The following is a 21,887-nucleotide window of genomic DNA, read 5'->3' as shown; positions in this document are numbered from 1 at the left end:
AATTGGGCTTATTATCCGGGGAGGTCTTATTTTCGAGGAAACAGAGTATATATAGCCTGGTGCGTGTGTGTGTGTGTGTGTGTGTATGTGTGTGTGCGTGTACACACACACACACACACACACACACACTGTTTACCAGCATTTAGTCATGCCGGCCACATGACCTTTACCTGTTTGTTTCCAACAGAAAGCAATGAACCAGTGAGTATTTTATTTTCACCTTGTGGGTTCCTAATTCTTATCCCCAAAAAGCTGCTTTTTCAAGAGACAACTGAACTTTCTGGTTTTTCTTTGAAGACATTTTGCTTCTCATCTGAGAAGCTTCTTCAGCTCTGATTGGATGGTAGGGAATGGAAGGTGAGAGCAGAAGAAGCTTCTTGAATGAGAAACAAAATGTCCTTAAAAAAAAAAACAACAGAAAGTCCAGTTTCCTCTTGAAAAAAGCACCTTTGGAAACAACCATGACCTGGATGACTGAGAATCTCCATAGATGTTTCCAGTTCTCAAGTTTTAACGTCAGCTTTCTCCTTTCTTATATATATGTAAAAGATTTTGAGAGTGACACCGATTCTGAAACCCGCGCCAGAATGCATGATCCCGGGAAAGACGACATGTCCTATCGCCGAGTTGCCTTAATTGAACCCAAGCCGGCTGCAGAATTCAACCGCTTCCTGCCCAGCAAAACCAAGGCACCAACTTACATGCCAGCGCCCTTAAGAAAGAAGAGAATCGAGAAGAACGAGGATAACAGAAGAAGCTGGGCGAGTCCTGTCTTTACTGAACCGGATGGAAATTTTTCGAGGTATTCTTGTCAAGCTCAAAAATCTCAAATGATCTGATTACAGCAAAGGCTGAGAAATTTAGTTTAGTTTAGTTTAGTTTTATTTTATTTATATGCCGCCCTATTCCCTAAAAGGGACTCAGGGCGGCGAACAACTCCAACGGGAAGGGGAACATGCAAATACAAAATAGACATTTAAAATAACCAACAACCACACCTGTCGAGAGGGGAGGGGAGTTCATCAACCCCAGGCCTGCCGACACAGCCAGGTCTTAACGGCTTTTCGGAAAGCCAGGAGAGAGGTGAGGGTTCGAATCTCCGTGGGGAGTTCGTTCCAAAGGGCCGGAGCTGCAACAGAGAAGGCCCTCCCCCGGGTCGTAGCCAGATGGCATTGGCTGGTGGATGGAACCCGGAGGAGGCCGACCCTGTGCGATCTAATGGGTCTTTGGGAGGTAATTGGCAGCAGGCGGTCTCTCAAGTACCCAGGTCCAATACCATGAAGGGCTTTATAAGTAATAACTAGCACCTTGAAGCGTATCCGGAGACTGATTGGAAGCCAGTGCAGCTCGCGGAGGATAGGTGTAACGTGGGTGTATTGAGGTACACCCACAATCGCTCGCGCGGCTGCATTCTGGACAATTTGATGCCGGTAGGATCTCAATGCACCACATTTCTTTCCTGATGCTATTTTCTTTTCCTGCGGATTCCCTTAGTGGTAGTTTAGCAGAGGTGCCAAACCCGCGGGCCAGATGCGTCATGCACTGGCCACGCCCACCCCCAAGTTAGCATAGGGGGAAAGTCACATGAGGTCACATGACGATGACATGACGACGCAAGTTTGACCCCCCTGATTTAGCATTTCATCTTTGTGAATGGTAGGGGCTTAATTTAAACCTTGAGGACAAATTGTGACCGATCTTGTTGCAGATGGGAACACTTTGCTAAACCAAAATAAACTGGGAGAATTAGAGACCCAATAGGGGAGGAGAAGGGAAAGATACTGTTGTGGCCTTTTGGCCGCCTGCCCTTCCAGCAACCAAGTCAGATGAGGAGGAGTCGTGGGAGTCGGGGCCAGCATCAAGGCAACCTGAGAGCTCCGAGGGGGAAGAGGGAAAGAAGTGAGAGAGGGGCAGACAGAGGCAGAGAGAGAGAGGCAGAGGCAGAGCCTGGGCCGTCCATCAGATGGAGAGTGAACAGCCCCCAGGTCTGGATGTGGCTGATGAGGAAGAGGAGGAACAGCTGGGTCCAGTGCCTGACCCGTAGATGTGCAAAAGGCAGAGGAGAGGAGAGCAGTGGAAATCCATGGGCCGATCTTTAGGACAGAAGTGCCACCACTGCTAGCGAAGCCCCACCCTAGCCCTGGGGATAAAAGGCAGGGGCAGAGATGAATAGGTGTGGCAGGCAACTATTCATCTCCCTGCCGGACAAACTTGTTAGCCTGCTGTGTGTGGGAGAGAGAGACTTTTTGCCAGAGCTGTTGGCGCGCCTAATAAAGGGAACCTTTGTTTAACTACAGAGGGTTTGTCGTGTTTGGGAGCCGGTTCAGAACAGATACTGTATTTTTCGGATTATAAGACGCACCCAACTATAAGGCGCACCTAAATTTAGAAGAGAAAAACAAAAAAGCGGGGTTTGGGCTCCTGCGCGCTGCATTTTCAGCCCTTTTCGGGTTCCTTTTTTCGGCCCCTTTCCAGTCTTTTTTCTACCCATTTTGAGGCTTTTTTCAACCTGTTTTCATGGCTTTTTCAGCCTGTATTTATGGCTTTTTTTGGCCTGTTTTCGAGGCTTTTTTGGGGGGGGGGTCCGTTTTCGAGGCTTTTTTCGACCCGCTTTGTCCAAAGATTGCAAGTCTTTGTTTGCTATGGTTTTGCATATCACAGGATTCTAGTTTAAGCTGTGGATATCAATCGTGGAGGACGCGGCAGCGGCGGCGGCTGAGGCTCTCCCGGGGCCGGCGAAGCAGGCTTGCCCGGCGGAGGCAGGCCGCCCTCTTCTTCCTCAACAACATCTCCTTGGACGGGCGGCCTCCGCCGCCAGTGCCTCCCCTGGAGGAAGAGGCAGGGAGGGCGGGCGGGCGGCGGCTGAGGCTCTCCCTGGGCCAGCGAAGCGGGCTTGTCCGGCGGCGGCCGCCGCCCATCCAAGGAGATGTTGTTGAGGAAGAAGAGGGTAGCCTGCCTCCGCCGGGCAAGCCCGCTTCGCCGGCCCCAGGAGAGCCTCAGCCGCCGGCGCTGCTGCGTCCTCCGCCGGCATCGGTGGCCCCGCTCGGGCCCCCTGTGGGCTTCCTGCTGGCCCCCGCAGCTGTGCTGGACCCTTAACGCGGGCTGCTGCTGCTGGGCAGCCCGCTTTGCCGCTGCCGCTGTCAGCTGGAGGAGTAGGGCTACCTTTGGAGGCAAAGAACGAAGCATGTAGAACGCCCTTCTGTTGCCACGCTGTTGTCGCAGCGGTGATGACGCACGGTGATGACGTTGCGGCTTTAGCGACGCGATTTAATCTCCGCTATTTTGCGTAGCGTGGTTTTGTCGTGCCACGGATATCAATGATATTCTGTTGCTTTCATTGAGATGTTCTCTGAGCTTGGTTGCTTTCTTGAAGATGTTTCATTACCCAAGCTAGTTAACATCATCAGTGCTTTTCTTTTGCCTGTATTCTTCAACTACTATTTGGGCTGATTTTTGCAGAGAATCCAACTAGGTGATAGTGGCATTGCATGACCACTGACGATCTTTTGGCCTGATGGTAGCATCTCTTGGGAAAGGAAAGTGCGAATGCTTCAGGTGTTTATAGAGGACTTGCCAAAATATTGGTCCTTGGTAAAAAAAATAGTTTCTGCTCCCCTTTTGGTAACCATTAAAAAGAATTAGAAAGAGATGAGGTAGCTCAGTGGCTAAGATGCTGAGCTTGTCAACCAGAAAGGTTGGCAGTTCATCAGTTCGAATCCCTAGCGCCACGTAACGGAGTGAGCTCCCGTTACTTCTCCCAGCTTCTGCCAACTTAGCAGTTTGAAAGCATGTAAAAATGCAAGTAGAAAAAATAGGAACCACCTTTGGTGGGAAGGTAACAGCATTCAGTGCACCTTTGGCATTTAGTCATGCCGGCCACATGACCACGGAGACGTCTTCGGACAGCGCTAGCTCTTCAGTTTTGAAATGGAGATGAGCACCACCAGCCTAGAGTCAGGAACGACTAGCACATATGTGCGAAGGGAACCTTTACCTTAGAAAGGATTTGGGGATCATTGTCCAGTTGAACCATTTATCAGCTCCAGCACTCTAGAATAATCTGTTCCTGAAAAGCATGCTGTAAAAAATGTCTCTTTAAGACTTATCTTCCATCCTTGTTTTTTTAATAATGATTCCCATAATTTTATTCTCTTAGAAGGTATTCAACATTTCTGTACCTGATTGGTACAATGGGTTGGCATCGATAATTTATTTAATTTGATTCACAAGTCAGTAATTCTAAGCCAAAGAGGCATACCGTCGTCTGTACTCAATAGCTAATTTTTTTTCTGTTTGCATTTGAAAATTCCAACTTCGACGGATGTTTTGTGCAACAACCACAGAAGAATTTTGGGGCCTGGGATGGAACGCAAGTCAGCAACTTACATTCTTTCAGACTTCTCCAACTATTTGGAGGAGGAGGAAGAGGAGGAGGAGGAAAAAAACACGGGAATCCCAGACATCGAAACCGATGACCTTTACGCTCGCAAAATAAGTGCTGCTGTATCAGCTGTAAAAGTCTCCTCTCATAAATTTCTCCCTAAGTCTTGGGCTCCGGGTGAAGAGTTACACTGGAAAAAAGCACAAAGGATATCTTTTTCCAAACAGTGGTATAAGGAAATTCAAGGATTCAGGTTTGTCATCTTGCATGCTCTTTCTGCATCCAGCCCAATTTCTAGAAAACCGCATTTGAACTCGTTGGAGTCAATGCACAGAGGGGGAGTCCATTGCTGCCTGGGGCGATCACAGTGAATAGTTTACCCGTTCGTCTTTGCCTATGGTTTCTGTGTGCACTGTTGTCGTTTGATGAAATGGATTGCTGCGCCTAGTTTTTGTGATGGGACTTATTTCCCTGCCTTTTCTCCTTCTCCCGATATGGGATCCTATACAGTAGCATGGGAGATGCCGAAGACGAAGATGCAAGAGTCCAGCCTGGCCATAGCATCGCGGACAGCTTGGGCATCATCAGATGCCAAGAAGACTCTCAACCTGTTAAGCCAACAGCTGGAATTGCTGCAGGCGAGATGCGTGGCCCTGCCTCTGAGCTGCCAAGGTTCCTACCTTTGCATGAGCCCGACTAGCTGATAAGTAAAAGCATTTTGTGGCTTGCTTAAACGGGGACGTGAAATACGCAAGGCTGTCTTTCTAATACGATCTCTATACCCGAGCATTCGGAATTGATGCTACCAACGTGATCAGGATTGTTGTGTGTCTTCTGGTTGCCACTCCCGTGCCCTTTATAATGGCTGGCCTGCTTTGCTGTTAAGTTAGACGTCTCGTCCTTTTTTTTTTTAAAGAACAGAGCATCCCATTTAACCTTGCTTCCTTGTATGTTTGTGCACCTTTCTAGAGTGTCTGCATCTTTTGGTCTTCCTTTTAGTTGAGTGCTTGTTTATTGTGCAAACCTCTCTGGGTTGTATCACTTCAGCAGCTGAAGGCCTCTTTGGATGGGATGTTCCTTAACAGACATTTTTGAAAACCTACAGCTATGATAGTTAAAGGAGAGGAGAAAACATTGTGATCGTTTTTCTCTCTCTCTCTCTCTTTCCTGCATCTGTTTCTGATGTGGACAGATTATTTTTGTTTGTGGGAAGAATTCCTTCACTCACGTGCCGAAATGAAAGAGCCCAGAGCCGATAAATTTGCCGAGGGTCCTAACCTTCGCTAAGGTTGTGGTCTCCGTGACCGACGCCATACTGCAAATCTAATGTGTCTATGTGTATCTTTTATATCTCAGCCAGTTTTTATTTCTTCGAGCCCTGCAAAAATATTCCGAGGACTGTCTGAATTCTGATCATAGAACCAAAGCTGACCCATCGTCAGGGCCTCGCCTCATAACGTGCAGAAAATATAATTACCTTAGGCCAGGCTATGACCAAAGAATCCATGAGCTTAGAGACTTTTATCCAGATCTGGAAAACGATGATTTGTTTGTCCGTAAGACTGGCGCCTCCCACGCGAATCCAGTCGTTCTCCAAGATTTTGAGTATTTTAGGAGGTCTTGTCAACAAAGGCCTCGTGTCGAAGGAGAAATTGTTCTCCAGCCCAGAGATGGGGAAGACGAAATAATTCCAAATTTAGAAAAAGATGACTTCACCGTTCGCAAAGCTCAACTGCAAAGAAAAGAAGTGCCTTTATCTGGGGGGCCCGACAAATACCAGCCTGCTCTTTTCCCGGATCCTTGGACTCTGCCCCCCGAAATTCAGGCCAAATTTCTATGCTTGCTGGAGAAGTCCACCCTCAAGAGTGAGTGTGAGCGGAGGGGGAAAGTCTTATCTCCTTCTTCAAGGCAAAAGAAGGATGATATGTTGACTCGGAAAATGGAGCTGCTCAGCCTAGGAGGTGGTGTGCAATCCAAGAGCTTCTGCCCAGGAGCATGTAGCAAGGAAGATATGGAAAAATGGGAAGCCATCCGAGAGGCCAGCAAAACCAGGCATAAGAAACGGCAAATGGTTGAAAGGTCAGCTCACCGCCATGCATGGATCTTGCTTGTATCTGAATATTTGGAAATAGTGCTTGGAAGCGAACCGTGGTGTTTGTTTTTCAACAAAGCATGTCTTGGTGTGGCGTTTAAGCTCGATGTTCATGTCTTATCTCCATAAGTTCTGTTGTTGCTCATCAACTGCTCGCAATCCATCCGTCAGAAGTGACAGATCTATTTGTAGATTGTGTTTGTTGTTTTGGAGTGGTGTGGTGGCCTAGAGGCGGAGCTCTCGCCTCACAGTCCAGGAGGCTGTGAGTTCAATCCTAGGTCGAGGCAGATATTTCTCTCTCTGGGCACAATGAGAATATATCTGCTGAACAAAACTCCGCACTGGCGACAGGTGGGGCATCCGGCCAGTAAACCCTCTGCTTGCTCCATTCAGTTGGCTCCACCCTGCAAGGGATTATGGGTTTGTTAAAAGAAGATGATTGTGTTTATTGTACTCCAAGATTGTGTTTATTGTACTGGTTAAGAATACTGGTTTCTATTGTTAACAAGAGCTGGGTACCTCTTAGTGTGCAATGATGCTAAAAAAAGGATGCATATTTGAAGTCTGTAGTTGAATAAACATAAGCCATAATCACTGTCAGACTTTTTCTCTAAAAGTTCTTATATGAATCTAAAGCTCTTCCGTATAATATTAAAAACCATTAATGCAGATAAGACAAAAGGAAGATGCATAGACTCCTTTTCCAATTTTATTTTCCCCACAAAGGGCTTCATGTGTTGCTGCGCAACCTGTAACTCCTTTAATTAGATCTTCAAGTAGAATCTATATTTTGACAATCTGGTTTGACTATGCTTTAATTAATGTCTTGTGGACACGGTGGCTCATTGGCTAAGATGCTGGAGCTTGTCAATCAGAAAGGTTGGCGGTTCGAATCCCTAGCGCCACATCACAGAGTGAGCTCCCGTTACTTGTCCCAGCTTCTGCCAACCTAGCAGTTCGAAAGCACATAAAAATGCAAGTAGAAAAATAGGAACCACCTTTGGTGGGAAGGGTTACAGCGTTCCGTGCGCCTTCGGTGTTTAGTCATGCCGGCCACATGACCACGGAGACGTCTTCGGACAGCGCTGGCTCTTTGGCTTTGAAACGGAGATGAGCACCACCCTCTAGAGTCGGGAATGACTAGCACATTTGTGTGCAAAGGGAACCTTTACCTTTACCTTAATGTCTATTAAATCCTTTCAAAATGTGTGCCCCTGGCAATTACACCGGCTTAATATTCGCCTTTTAAAAAAATAGTTTCTATAACACACACTCCCTTCCCCCCCCCACCCAAGCCTTGTTATTCTCTGAATTGTCCAGAATTGTTTCCTCGTTGCTCAGAAAATATGCCCAGTTCCAAATAAGTTGACGTGTTTGTTGATTCTCGAGGGAGGGGAGAAAGGCAGGCAGGCAGGTTTCCACTGATTTTTGTTTTGATCTCACCCCCCTCCTGTGGGAGGATTTTTCCAACCTTTTCAGAAGAAGTTTGGATTCTAGAGAGCCTCAGGTGCCAATTATTGGCCCCCACCACTCGCCCTGAAGAGACAGCCCTTGATCAACCTTAATGGGGTTTCTGATGTCCATCTGGTAAAGTCCTTCTCGTCTTACAATGACCTCACCCATTCCATTCTCCTTGCGCCAGTCACGAGTTCTTCTTTAAGCGTTCCGTGTCTTTTGCTCACCGCGTCATTCCAATTGGACCTCATTGTGCATGTTTCATTGGAAAATAAGCATCTGCCAGCTGGTCGTTTTCATAAATTCAAATATTTGATTTAAGGCATCTGTCAGAATAAACGCTCAATCACTCCATCCATGTATCGACTTCTCTGCTGGAAACGGCTTCTTTCCTGGGCCCACCAACTGGGCAAGGGGACCGGCACTGAATTCACGTGGTCTTTCAGCAGTTCTGAAATTAGTAGGTAGTCCTTGACTTACAGCCAGTGGTTTAAGCGACCGTTCAGAATTACGACGGCTCTTTAAAAAGTGACCTACAGCCAGTTTGCACACTTACAACCCGTTGTCGCCTTTCCATGGTCGTTTGATCGAATTTGGGTGCTTGACCAGTGGCATGTATTTATGAAAGTTGTGCTGTCTTGTGTTCATGGGGGTCGCCATATGTAACCTTCCCAGCTGGCTTTTTGCTAAACAGAGTCAATGGAGGAAGCCAGTTTCGCATAACGACTGTGTGGTTCACTTTACAACTGCAGTGATTTGCTCCCCCCCCCTCCTGCACAACAGTGAGAAAAAAGTTTGTAAAATGGGGCAAAACTCACTTAACAACCGGTTTGCTTAGAAATGTTGGCCCTATCGAGGACTACTTATATCAGTGTTTCTCAACCTTGGAGACTTGAAGTCCTATGGACTTCAACTCCCAGCATTCCCCAACCACCTGTGCTGGCTGGGGGATTCTGGGAGTTGAAGTCCACAGGACTTCAAGTCTCCAAGGTTGAAAAACACTGACCTATATTCTAAAAATCTATCAAATCTAAGGTAGCTGCAGCTGCTTGTTTTCCCCCTGTGTGTGAAGCGTTTGATCTCTCTGAATATTTGTTGAAATACGGTAGCAAAAATGTTCTGTGTACCATTGTGATGCAACCGTTGGCATTCCCATAAGTGAACACCTTGTACATCTGCATGGTCCATATCAAAACATTGGGGAAGTATTGGCAGAAAAGTGACCCCTTGTGTTTAGGGTCAGGTTTAAAAGTTAAAACGGTGCTTTAAAATGTGAAAATGTTGAGTTAGTCGCAGGGACCTCATACGCTTTTTCAGAGTCAGTCGCTGCTTTAGCTGATCAGGTGGGCAATGAACCTGTGGGGCATCATTACAACGTGGCAATGCCGTTGGAACGGAACGTATGAAACTTTGTCTGGTTTTCTGATTTCCTTCAGGCTGTTGCAAAAGATTTCTGAGGAACATGGGTAAGTGGAATGACCGAAGCATGGCAGTCTGTGAACGCCCCCTAATCCTCCCGCCGAAACCCCTTGTAACTCCGCTTGACGGCCATGGATGCATGTGCTTTGGCGTGCTCAACTGGCTTGCAAAGCCCCCTCGGAAGCATCTTTGGGGCCTCTCCCCAGGGGCTGCTGCTGCTTCTGCTTCTGGAGACCCACAAGAGGCTCCCTTGGAAGCTGGGTGGAGGGAGGTGAGCTCTAGGCATAGCTTTGCAAATACAGCCCCGGTTGTGGTGAAGGTTGGCAACTCTGCTCCTCTTTGGCTAAAGACTCAAAATATGTCATGGGCAAAAATGAAAGTATACCTGTTGCTGTGTAAGCCAGTTGTCACAAGCCATCGTGCTGATGTTGTCTGTAAGTCGGGGAGATGTCCAATTGCATGCAGCATTTTTATCCCAAGTCTCCGAAACAGCCGCACTCCCAGCATTCTTCTAAATCTTAAACTATTCGATTTTTGACGTTTTACTGTATGGGTTAAAGTCAGAGGTGAAATTCAACAGGTTCTGACCAGTTCTGGAGAACCAGTAGTGGAAATTTTGAGTAGTTCAGAGAACCGCTAAATACCACCTCTGACTGGCCCCGCCCCCATCTATTCTCTGCCTCCTGAGTCCCAGCTGATTGGGAGGAAATGGGGATTTTACAGTCTCCTTCCCCTGCCATGCCCACCAAGCCACGCCCACCAAGCCACGCGCAAAGAACCAGTAGTAAAAAAAAATTGAATCCCACCACTGATTAAATTGTACGTCTCTGTGAGGAAGATGGCTGGTTGAGCAGTTTAATAAACAAACAAATGTTCCAACCGAAAGCCAAACCTGCCTCATTCCGTAGAAGAATCCCCAAAATGTTTGAGGGGGCCGCAGAAAAAGTAGCATCAGAGCCCAAACAGACCAGATAAAGGAAATAGTAGAACATGGATTGAAAAAAAAAACACTTTTAAAGAGATCTTACACCCACATGTAAGATAGAGACGCGGCGGCTCAGTGGCTAAGACACTGAGCTTGTCGATCAGAAAGGTCGGCAGTTCGGCGGTACGAATCCCTAGCACCGCGTAACGGAGCGAGCTCCCGTGACTTGTCCCAGCTTCTGCCAACCTAGTAGTTCGAAAGCACAGAAAAATGCAAGTAGAAAATAGGAACCACCTTTGACGGGAAGGTAACAGCATTCTGTGCACCTTCGCCATTTAGTCATGTTGGGGACATGATCACGGAGACGTCTTCAGACAGTACTGGCTCTTCGGCTTTGAAACGGAGATGAGCACTGCCCCCTAGAGTCGGGAACGACTAGCACATATGTGCGAAGGGAACCTTTACCTTATATCCACATAGCCAGCAATGTAGGCCTCCCAAAATAATATTTCTTGGTACCTCAACAACAGCAGAAGCTACAGTACTGGATGCCTCTCAGAACAACTTAGAAGCCACACAATAAGACCCCAAATCTGTATTTCTTGGGGTCATTATTGCTTTCTAATCCATGCACACACCATACTTCTTACATTTGGCAATTGTTTAAAAAGGAAATCGCAACCTATGGGAAGGACAACTTTATGTTGCCATCCCTGACTCTTAATTCCTGCTCTTTCTTCTCAGTTCTAGTAAAGAATTTAGAGAGAATAAAAACAGTGCCTCTTACCTAGGTTCAAAATTATTCTCGGTCGGTGAACATGTGCCAAACTGGCTCTCCCACACCACCCTTTCAAAACTTGGAGGGATTTAAAAGAAAAGACGCCAAGAACCATTTTCTCAGCATGAAATTAAATGGCCTGTTCTCTCCTGAACCCTGGATGGAAATCTGGCACCCAAGAGCATGCTAGAGTCCAAGATGGGCCTGTTTCAAACTCAGAACACTTTAGGCACCTCTGTAGCACCGGTTCTTTGGGCCTCGAATGCCTCACATGCTTTCCTGGGCCAAGCAGATGCAGTGGCGAATTGCAAAGGCACGGAAGTAGATGGTGTCCACAGCTATCCACAGTGTCATGCAGCTTAAAAAATGTTCCCTTTGTTAACAGGGAAGCAGAAATGAATTTATATATATATATGCTTCCATCATCTGTCAATCGGCTCGTCACAAGAGTCCATCACGACAGAAACCCAATGTTTTTTACTGTTGCCTTTGTTATATTTGTGTTTTTTATTTGTGCTGATAAATAAATAAAGGGAGACTAGTATAGATCTATTTCAAGCTATTTAGCTCTCATCAGCTAGCCATACCCAGTAAGGTAGAAATAGATCTACCGTATACTAGTCTCCCTTTATTTATTTATCAGCACAAATAAAAGGCACACACACACACAAACACACACACACAAATATATATATATTGTTGTATTTGTGCTGATAAATAAATAAAGGGCATACCGGGGGTTGTAAAAATCTAATACATTAGATTTATATACATATATATTTATATATTTATATATATTTATATACATATACACATACATACATACATACACACATACATATATACATATATATGTGTGTGTGTGTATATATATATATATATGTGTGTGTGTGTGTGTGTTTATTTGCATATATATATATGCATGCACGCACGCACGCACGCACGCATGCATGCATGCACATGCAAAGCATTTTCTTGCAAAATATGTTTCCGATTTAAAATATAGAGGCAAGAATCAATAGGAGAAGGAAATTTTCAGACAGATGGATGGACGGACAGATAGATAGACAGATAACAAAGATACGGTAGGTAGGTAGGTAGGTGGGTGGGTGGGTGGGTGGGTGGATGGATGGATGATAGATGGATAGATAGGACAGGATAGACAGACAGACAGACAGACAAGACAGATATCATAGATAGATACCGTCGGTACAGTAGATACAGGTAGGTAGGCAGGCAGGTAGACAGACAGACAGACAGACAGACAGACAGACAGACAGATAGATAGATAGATAGATAGAACAGACAGACACTAGCTACATACTGTATATAATGAATAGATTAATGATGAATGATGGATGGCTAAGAGAAAGAGAGGGGTGATGGATGAATAAAAGATAGATAATCCTGAAAAAAGAGAGAGAGAAAGAAGGAAGGGAGGGAAAAAGAGAGAAGGAGAGAGAAAGAAAGGAAGGAGGGAGAAGAAAAAGTGAAAGTGAGAAAGAAAGAAAAAGAAAGAAAGAAAGAAAGAATAATAAGCCAGGAAATTCTGGTCCAGGCTGAGCTTCTGAGAGTTGCTTTGGCTGATGCTGTTACTGCTGATGGGCATGGGGGCTGCCTTGGGGTTGGGGAGGGGCATGTGAGGACTGGGTGAAGATGCATGAGTCTTTCATCACTTCTTTGAAGTCTTCTCTAGCAGAGGAGTTTGGGGCGGGAGGGGGCAGCAGGATTTGAAGAGGACCAGATCTGCAATCAATCTAGAGATTAACTCCATCCTCCTCACAGGTTATCAGCTGCCAAAATCAGCAAGGTGTCACTGCGAGGGGACATATAACTCTTGACTCTGATATGCTTAGATCTTTGTTATTAATTGAAAAGTTATGAGTTTTGTCATGTTACTCTTCTTCTTCTTCTTCTTCTTCTTCTTCTTCTTCTTCTCTTCTTCTTCTTCTTCTTCTTCTTCTTCTTCTTCTTCTCTTCTTCTTCATTCTTCTCCTCCTCCTCCCTTCTCCTCCTCCTCCTCCCCCCCTCCTCCTCCCCTTCCAAAACAAATATAAAATAACTATATTAGATTTATAATCTTCCTGGGTTTTTCTTTCTCCACGTATACAATCAGGCTGTCTCATTTAACAGAATTTTCTTGGGAGATGAAGAAAGATTAGTCCTCAGAAAAACTTCTTTTTGCTTGTTTTCCGGGATTCGGAAGGGATCTCCCATCTGGGGGAAGCATTCAGAGCACAGCAGATGGGCTTGTGCATGGCTTGTTAAATAAGCCATAATGGCTACGTAAGCCATAATAGTGGTAGGATGAAGCTATAGGATGAAGCCATTAATTGATAAAACACAACTTCACATGGTATTATGCTCAAACTGTGCCGTGTTATTCTTTAAAATATGGGATTTGTTTCATTCTTGCCCATCCATACCTACCTCCTTTGTTCAATGGAGGAGCCACACAGCTTCATGGTTCACTTTAGGGGATTGTAGTAATGCAACTGTCCCCCACACATAATGGACAAGCACAAGACGATTTAGATTTAGGCCCTCCATTGTTTCACAGACTTTCACCTTTAGCTCCCTGCATTGTGACGTCAAAAAAAAAATGGAGTGGTGCGGTGGCCTAGAGGTGAAGCTCTTGCCTCACAATCAGGAGTTCGATCCCGGTAGAGATAGATATTTCTCTCTCTGGGCACAATGAGAATATATCTACTGAACAAAACTCTGCATTGGCAACAAGAAGGGCATCCAGCCATTAAAACACTCGACTAGCTCCATTCGGTTGCCCAGACTCCACCCCGCAAAGGGATTATGGGGTCATTAAAGATGTTGATGATGATGATGATGACATCAAAATCTTTAGTGGAGAATGGTGGGATTATGGAGAGAAACCAGAGCAGGAAGCGAGAAGCAGCTTGCTCTGTAATTCTTAAGATCAAATGCAAAGGCGGTGTTTTGTTTTTGTAGTAACGGTCCTGCCGTCTTTTTTTGCTTGGCATATTTTAAGGCTACAGGAAATACAGGACTTCAGAATCTTTTCCCCCTGCCTCCTGCGTGCCAAGAGAATCCTGACCATGAAGTGTGGAAGGAGACGCTGGGTGTGACCAAATTTGCTTTGATATTCATGTAGCAACTTTCAGAGTGTCTTGAGTTTCAGATTTGGAGAGAGGGAGAGAGAGAGAGGCCTTGCTAAATAACGAGCACAGAACCCTGAAAAAGGATTGTGGAATGGCCATCTTCATCTTTATTTTCCCTTCATTAAAATTCATAAAGTGTTCTATAAAAGGATAACCCACGGAAGATGGTCAGGAAGGGTTAGTTCAGCAACCTGTATTTCGTTTTAAATATAAGAAAACAAAATCTGATGGTAACATCTGTTTCATCACAGTGTGCCAGATGTGGCTTCTCCATCTCTGGAGGCTTTTTTTAAAAAGAAGAAGCTGGTGAATCACCTCTCTTAAATTGGCTTCGCTCCCCCTTGTAGAGGGTTGGATCAGATCATCAGAGGTGGTGGTATTCTTACCGTTCGGATTGGTTGGCCTGAACCGGTTGCAGAAATCACGGCTGGCCTCGCCCATCTGCCCCAGCTCTATGGCATCCCATTTAGGCCCTTTTTTTCGGCAAAAAGCGCATGTGCGGAAGGCTAAGAGCATGCACAGAGGTGGCACCTGTGAGCGAAGCGAGAGCATGCGCGTGCTCACATTTATGAACCCGTAGGGAAGGGAATGCCACCCCTGAAGATCATCCTTGTGGCTCCTTCCAAATCCACAATTCTGTGATTCTCTGAGATAGCAATAGGAGTAACAATGGCACTTAGAGTTATATAGTAGGCTGCAGAGTCAGACATCTTATAGAAATAAGGCAATTCAGATGAATTCTTAAGAGAATTGCTTAAGAGTTCATCAGTCAAAACAAGAAACAGACAGGCTGAGGCAGAAAATTCAAGGTCGTGCAGTATTATGCAATAAGCAATTGAAGGTCATCTGATACAGATGTATTCTTTAGCAATAGCTATAGCACTTAGACTTATATACTGCTTCACAGTTCTTTACATCCCTCTGTATAGGCTGACTCTGTAAACTGCTTAGAGAGGTGAAAAGCACTGCAAAGCAGTATATAAGTCTAAGTGCTATTATGCCTATATTCAGTACCAGGTACACCATCTGAACATATGACCTCTTTAGATGCTTGGTGGGTGCCCAGCCAGGCTGACCACATGACCCTAGCAATCACAATAGCACATAGACTTATATACCACTTCATAGTGTCTTTACAGTTTTTCTCTACAGAGTCAGCCTTTGCCCCCAACAATCTGGGTCCTCACTTTACTGACCTTGGAACGATGGAAGAGTGAGTCAAGTTGAGCCTGGTGAGAGCTGAACTGCCAAACTGCTGGCAGCCGGTGATCAGCAGAGGTAGCCTGTAGTACTTGCCCTCTAACCACTGCGCCACCGCAGCTACTTGTGTAGGAGGATTTGTAGGAGATGGCCTACACACCACTAAAAACCTACCTCATCGTAGATCCCCTTAGCCCTGTTCCTGCTAATCAGATTGCTAAATCGCCTCTTGAAGGAGGAAATGGTCTGGGAGTCTAAAAAGTCCTTTCTCTACCTTCAGGAGTAAATCCTTGAACGACGTCCGTGCAGATGAGCTGCAAACGATCCGGCAGATGCTTACGAGAGCTCCAGAAATAAAAACTCAGCTGCGGGAACAAGACCAACAGTGGCAAGATGTAAGTGCCCTCTTTGCTGTCCCTTTGGGTGGTTGTAGAAGACGGTCACAGCAAACTGAATTTGGGTGGCTATCCAGCAGAGCTGGCAGCAGATTCGGACAGTGAGGAGGTTGGGGGAGGAACATGGGCCAGTCCTGGAGTCTGGGGGAAGGCTCTGATGAAGGCCTGTGTCAGAGGCAGAGAGGGGGGCAGGGCCATACGCCGGCTATCAGCTGCCTTCAGAGTCAGACATCAGGTAGGCAGATGAACAGCTGGAGCCTGTTCCCAGTGTGTGCATGCACAGAGTGCCAGACAAAGGGAACAGCTAAAGAACAGGGTCGACTTGGGACGATGAATGGCCCCTCCCAGAGGAAATGAAAGAGGAGCGAAAGGGGAATGGAGTTTGCTGGAGACAATGAATTTACTTAATTGGTTCATGACTCTCCGAGACTCCTTGCCGAGTTTTGCAGATATCGGCCTGGCAGCTCTCCAAGCCAGATTAAGTCTGTGACTGTAAATCCTCCATTGAAAGACTTTGCTGGATGTGAATGAGCAGAATTCACAGTAAATTAATAAATGGGTTTTTTTTTTGTCAGGACAAGGAGTTTACTTCATGCTCTTGGGAAGCCTCGGTCAGAACATGCAGCCATTATTAACCTTGTGCCTATTAGTAGCAGGAGATGGGATGGCACATAGGTTGGGTTTCTCCTTTAGAAGTTTCAGCCAGCGGGAGGAGGACTGAGGGTGGAACAGAGTATGGGAGATGGATTAAAGAGAACTTCAGAAGATGCCTTCTCTAGCTTTGGTCTCCATATCTTCCAATGGAAATGCTAGAGAAGAAAAATCCCACTGCTCTCCTAGCATTCCATTGGGAAGATATGGAGACCAGAGTTAGACAACATAGGATTTTTCTTCCAATGGTGGTGCGTGGCAGCAGAAGGCACCAGATGAGAATCCAGCAAGGTGCATTCTCTGTCTGAGAAAGAATAGACAGAATCAACTGACAGCTGCAAATAACAAACATGGCAACAGCAGATATAAATGGATTAGCAGATCGTGATAAATAAAGACCATGCACGATTAAAGGACTAAGTGTTGTTGGAGCCAAAAGACAACAGAGAAGAATTCAAGATACCGTATTTTTCGGAGTATAAGACGCACCTTCCCCCCCCCAAAAAAGAGGGTGAAAATCTGGGTGCGTCTTATACACTGAATACAGCATTTTTGGCCTACCGAAATCCCGACCCCTTTGCAAAAATGAATGTGCAGGAGGGCTTGGGAGGCCTACAAAGTGCTCCTTGGGGCTGGGGAGGGCAAAAATATGCAAAAATTGGACAGTTTTTCCTTGGTTTTGCCCCCCCCCCAGTCCCCAGGCACACTCTACAAGCCTCCCAAAGCTCTGCATGTACCCCTCCCTTTTTTTTGCAAAAACGATGCGTGCAGAGGATGTGGGAGGCCTGCAAAGTGCAAAAGCTTTTTTTTTTAATTTACGGCTTCAAAATCATGGTGCGTCGTATACTCCCAAAATACGGTAGTTCTCAAGACAAGAAGGTGCAACCCTGAAGGTGGCCAGTTCTTAAGAAATTGTCTACCAACACATGTTCTCATGGGCTAAAGTGTTGGAAGGAAAATCCACCTGGTTCAGTTCCAAGCTGGGAGAAAGACGCTGGAAACAACATGGAGGCTGATTGGAAAGATGGTTTAATGGTGAATCAGAACCACCAGAGTTTTGTGATTCTGGTGCAGCTGACAAAATGGTTGATGGATCTTTCTGAGTTTCTTTGGCTTTGAAGTTTGGGACGATCCTGGGGGTGATGCAATGAAGGGGCTCGTGTTCTGAAAGGGAGTCCGACTATTCCTATTGTGGCTAATGATTCTCCACCTGTGTTGGATCTTGGGTGGAGTGTTGCCTTCTAATCCTACCATTCTGCCTTTGTCAGTTGTCAAACATTGCTGCAAGGAGTTTCGAATATCCTTTCTGGATTACTAAATCTGCATTTCTAAAAGCTGGCCTCCTCAGTTTCTGCTTGGGGGCAGGGAGACTGAGACTGGTTTCTGCCTCCCTTATGATTCCCCACCCCCATTTCTCCTTTAGGGGAAATATTCTATCCTACTTTTTAAAAAAAGTATTTCCCAAAATATTTCATTCTTCTGGTGGTGGGGCAGCAAAGGTGGGTTCCTACCACTTCGGACTGGTTTGGCCGAACCGGTAGTAACTTGGCGGCCTGGTCTCAGGAACCAGCAGTGAACCAGGCCCTGCCACATCCCTGAACCAGTTCCCTATGGGGCTGCCATCTTGTTTTTTGGTTCTGTGCATGCGCAGAACAATTTCATTGAAAAAAATTATTTCCCCCCATTATTAAAGGGTTTGTGCATGCTCAGTCCCCCATTTGAATTACCATATTTTTCGGAATATAAGACCAGCTTTTTCCCTCAAAAAAGAGGCTGAAAATCGGGTGTGTCTTATACATGAATACAGGCAATTTTTGCCTCCCCAACCCCACTCCCTTCACCAAAATGGCTTGTGCACAGCCTTTAGGAGGCTTTCAGCGTGCTCCTGGGGACTGGGGAAGGGCAGAAATGAAGAAAAAATGGGCCGTTTCTTCTTAATTTTACCCCCAGCCCCCAGGAGCACTCTATAAGCCTCCTAAAGGCTATGCATGCCTTTTTTTTTGATAAAAATGGCTGCTTTTGCCCCCACCCCCAGGAGCACTCTGCAAGCCTCCTAAGGGCTATTCAGGCCCTTTTTCTTTTGAAAAAAGGCCTGTTTTCACGAAAAACAGGCCATTTTTGGGAGGTCTGCAGAATGCAAAAACTTTTTTTTTAATTTGCCTCTTTGAAATCTTGGTGCGTCTTATACTCCGAAAAATACAGGTACCTATTGTTTTCAGTGGTAGAATCAATCAGAACACTAAAACAAGAGTTGGTCCATGAATGTAATAATCCTTACAGACAGGAACTGAGGCCTTTCTGGACTAAACGCCATAGAGCAGTGCAAATACGGTACACCCAGGTAATTCAAGATAACGTGGAATGCTCCTGAGCTGGGTGATTAGGTTAATAAATAATATATTTAGTACATATACCAGATCCTGTTGCTGCTTTGAATAACAATGCCAGTAAAGGTTGGAAGCCTGTTAGTGTTCATGGAGAAATTAGGAAGGAATATTGGAATGTCGTGAGCTTCTTTTCCAAAGCAGCAGGTGCATTTCCTCCTGCAAAACATTTTTTAAGCCTTGGGAAGCTGAAAGGCTGCCATTGTTCAGATCGGGGACAGGCTGGTGAGAAGACATTTGAGAAGGCAACAAACCAGGTATCTCAGGTGAAAACCATCCGTGGCGCAGTCTTTTCGCCAGGGAACGCGGCCCCTGAATGTTCAGCTTGGAGGAGCTTTACCGAACGTTTGCTTGATGTGGGTTTCTTTCTGCATAGGATTTGGCGAAATGGAAAAGTAGGCGCAGGAGTCACACCTCTGATCTGCAAAGGAAAAAGGAGGAGAGAGAAGAAATTGAGCGAAAGAGTTGGAAAGCTCAGAACGGCGCAGCAAAACCCTGAGAGAAATGCAGAGAGACAGGTAATTCTAGCCAGCCATGTCTTTAGTAGCTTTAAAAGCTTAATCCTTTTTTTAACGTTGGCTTGAATTCAGCAGCAACTAGATTTAACTGATTGCCTTTGAAATTTATTTACACGCCCTCAGTTTGCCGGCATATTTAATTTTCAGTTCTCCTCACCGGGAGTCATTTGGTCATTGTGTTTCTAAATAATTAATGGATAACCATCTAATGTCCATAGCATTAATTTACCAAATATGCCAACAATTTCAATGCACCTTTTGAAAGGGACCTTTTAATTTCAGCTTCGTTGAAAGTCGCCGTATTAGCAGGGTTCATTTTCAGCTTCCTCATTTGTTTTGAGGTGGTTGTTTTTCGTGACCCGTCAAATGCGCGCCCGACAAATGCGCGCCGAAAAATCCGCGCCGACAAAACCGCACCCGCCATCAACAAACAACATAGTGGGGTACAAAAACAACGTTATAAAGGGTTAGGGTTAGGATTAGTATTATAATGTTGTTTTCGCATCCCATTATGTTGTTTGTTGATGGCGGCGCGGTTTCATTGACGCGGTTTCGTCGGCGTGCATTTGTCGAGCGCACATTTGTCGGTGCACCGTTGTTTTTTGCATTATAGTATTTGTCTCTGACGCAGGCCCCATTTTTGCATTTTTAATATTATATAACTATTGAGGAGAATTGGAGGGGCGGAAGGGGTGGAGTTTTATCCTGCAAAAGAGCCTTTTAAAGGTTTTCCCTGACCTGTCTCATTTGTCCTAGTTTGATGCTATCAGGTATCCTGGGTGAATACAAGGGGCCCTTCATGCTTCCTTAAGAAGGAAAGCACCAATAACATTCTGTTTATAGATAGTCCTTGACTTGCGACCACAACTGAAGCCAACATTTCTGTTGCTAAACAAGACGTGGTTAAGTGGATTTTGCCGCATTTTACAACTTTTCTTGCCACCGTTGCGAAGTCATGGATGCATTTAGTACCATATTTCCCTGAAAATAAGACCTAATCAGAAAATAAATCCTAGCATGATTTTTTCAGAATGCTCGTAATATAAGCCCTACCTTGGAAATAAGCCCTAGTTAAAATTGTCAGCCAGATGGATGCATTTGGTACCGTATTTCCCTGAAAATAAGACCTAACCAGAAAATAAGCTCTAAGGCTTTGATGGCTAACCTTTTTGTCACCATGTGTCGAAAGTGTGCATGTGCAGAAGCATGCCTGCACACCCACACCCATAATGCAATGAACATGTGACACACCCTGTGCACCCCCACATATGTGCATGTGACCCCCCCAATGTTCCCTCCACGCATGCACGCATGACCCCGTTTTGGATCTAGTAGGCCTCCTTGCAGTCTCCTGGGACCAAAATCGGGGTGCACTGCATTCCCCCTTGCTCCCCCCACTTCCCCATGCATACATATGCAATCCCCCCCGTGCATGTGCATGCGTCTCCTGTATGTGAAATGCCCCCCGTGCATGCACAGCAGAGACCCAAAGTCAGCTGGCCGGTGGGAGGCGCATGCGCATACGTGTTAAAGCTGAGCTGAGGTGATGGCCCGCATGCCCCCAAAGAGGGCTCGGTGTGCCACCTGTGGCACCCATGCTATAGGTTCGCCATCACTGCCCTAAGGTGTCTTTTGGAACAAAAATTAATATAAGATTCAGTCTTATTTTTGGAGAAAACCCCTGATGGTCAAGCAGCATGGGCTATTTTACCCTTTCATTTGAAATGTCCACCAATCCTCTTTATCTGACATAGATTTTTTTTTAAAAAAGTCCAGAGAAAAATGTGCCACGAAGCATCAGGAAAATAGTAGTACATGTTACTATGGGGGCAAAACAGTTGTTCTAACCTAGGCTTCCTGATGCAGTAAAAAGCACACACATAGTCCCCGAAACCCTCTTTTTTATTTCAAAGGCTATGAATTATATTCATTCACAGCCCGTAATGAGTCCCAAAGTTGTAAAGAGTCCTACAGTAGGCTGCCAAAGTCTTTCGGGATAAGGCTGATAAGCGCCCACTTTTATCTTCCTGGAAACACAGCCAAAGACTTAAGTGGCAATTAGCTTGACACGGAGCAGAGTTAGAACAGAGCTTCAGAAGGTAAACTGACCAGCATGAATCAGGTTGCTTCCTGCAAAGGCTCCCGCGCCTTTGATCCTCCTTTATGTCCTGTGGGAGGAGCCAATCATGTCCAAACCTTAGTCCCGAGTTGTCTCTTCTGTCTTAACTGTTCTTGCCTTCTGGCAGCTCTGCGCATACGCGCAGTAGGAACAGGGGGAGCCTGTTCTGCTGCCTCGCTGCTGTCTGGCTGGAGGTTCCAGAGGCAGCACATAACTCCCAGATGGCCTGGCCCCCTCTCTGCCTCTGAGACAGAGCCCTCGTCCGAGCCTTCCCCAGACTCCAGGACTGGCCAATGTACCTCCCCAACCTCCTCAGCATCTGACTGTGCTGCCAGCTCCGCAGGCCGCCAGCAGACCACAACAACAAAGTGTTGTAGAACGGGCCCTGAATCTCACTGTGCCCCCTTTGAATTGACATAATTGCAATCTTACAAGT

At 45.8% G+C, this 21,887-nt stretch overlaps 1 protein-coding gene across 1 annotated transcript in view; it reads left to right on the top strand.

The window, feature by feature from the left end:
- The window catches only part of LMO7 (LIM domain 7), a 97,367-nt gene that overhangs the window by 35,065 nt on the left and 40,415 nt on the right, over nucleotides 1–21,887 (top strand). Inside the window, 5 exon segments of the mRNA XM_032226500.1 lie at nucleotides 550–802; nucleotides 9,365–9,394; nucleotides 15,665–15,779; nucleotides 19,191–19,278; nucleotides 19,281–19,332. Of these exon segments, the coding sequence (XP_032082391.1) occupies nucleotides 588–802; nucleotides 9,365–9,394; nucleotides 15,665–15,779; nucleotides 19,191–19,278; nucleotides 19,281–19,332 (500 nt within the window). The 5' untranslated portion in view covers nucleotides 550–587.

The sequence above is a fragment of the Thamnophis elegans genome, chromosome 11 (genome assembly GCF_009769535.1).
Source record: "Thamnophis elegans isolate rThaEle1 chromosome 11, rThaEle1.pri, whole genome shotgun sequence".
In the NCBI taxonomy this organism is placed as follows: domain Eukaryota; kingdom Metazoa; phylum Chordata; class Lepidosauria; order Squamata; family Colubridae; genus Thamnophis; species Thamnophis elegans.
The sequence above is the reverse complement of the archived record's forward strand: the minus strand, read 5'-3'. Positions and strand labels throughout refer to the sequence as shown.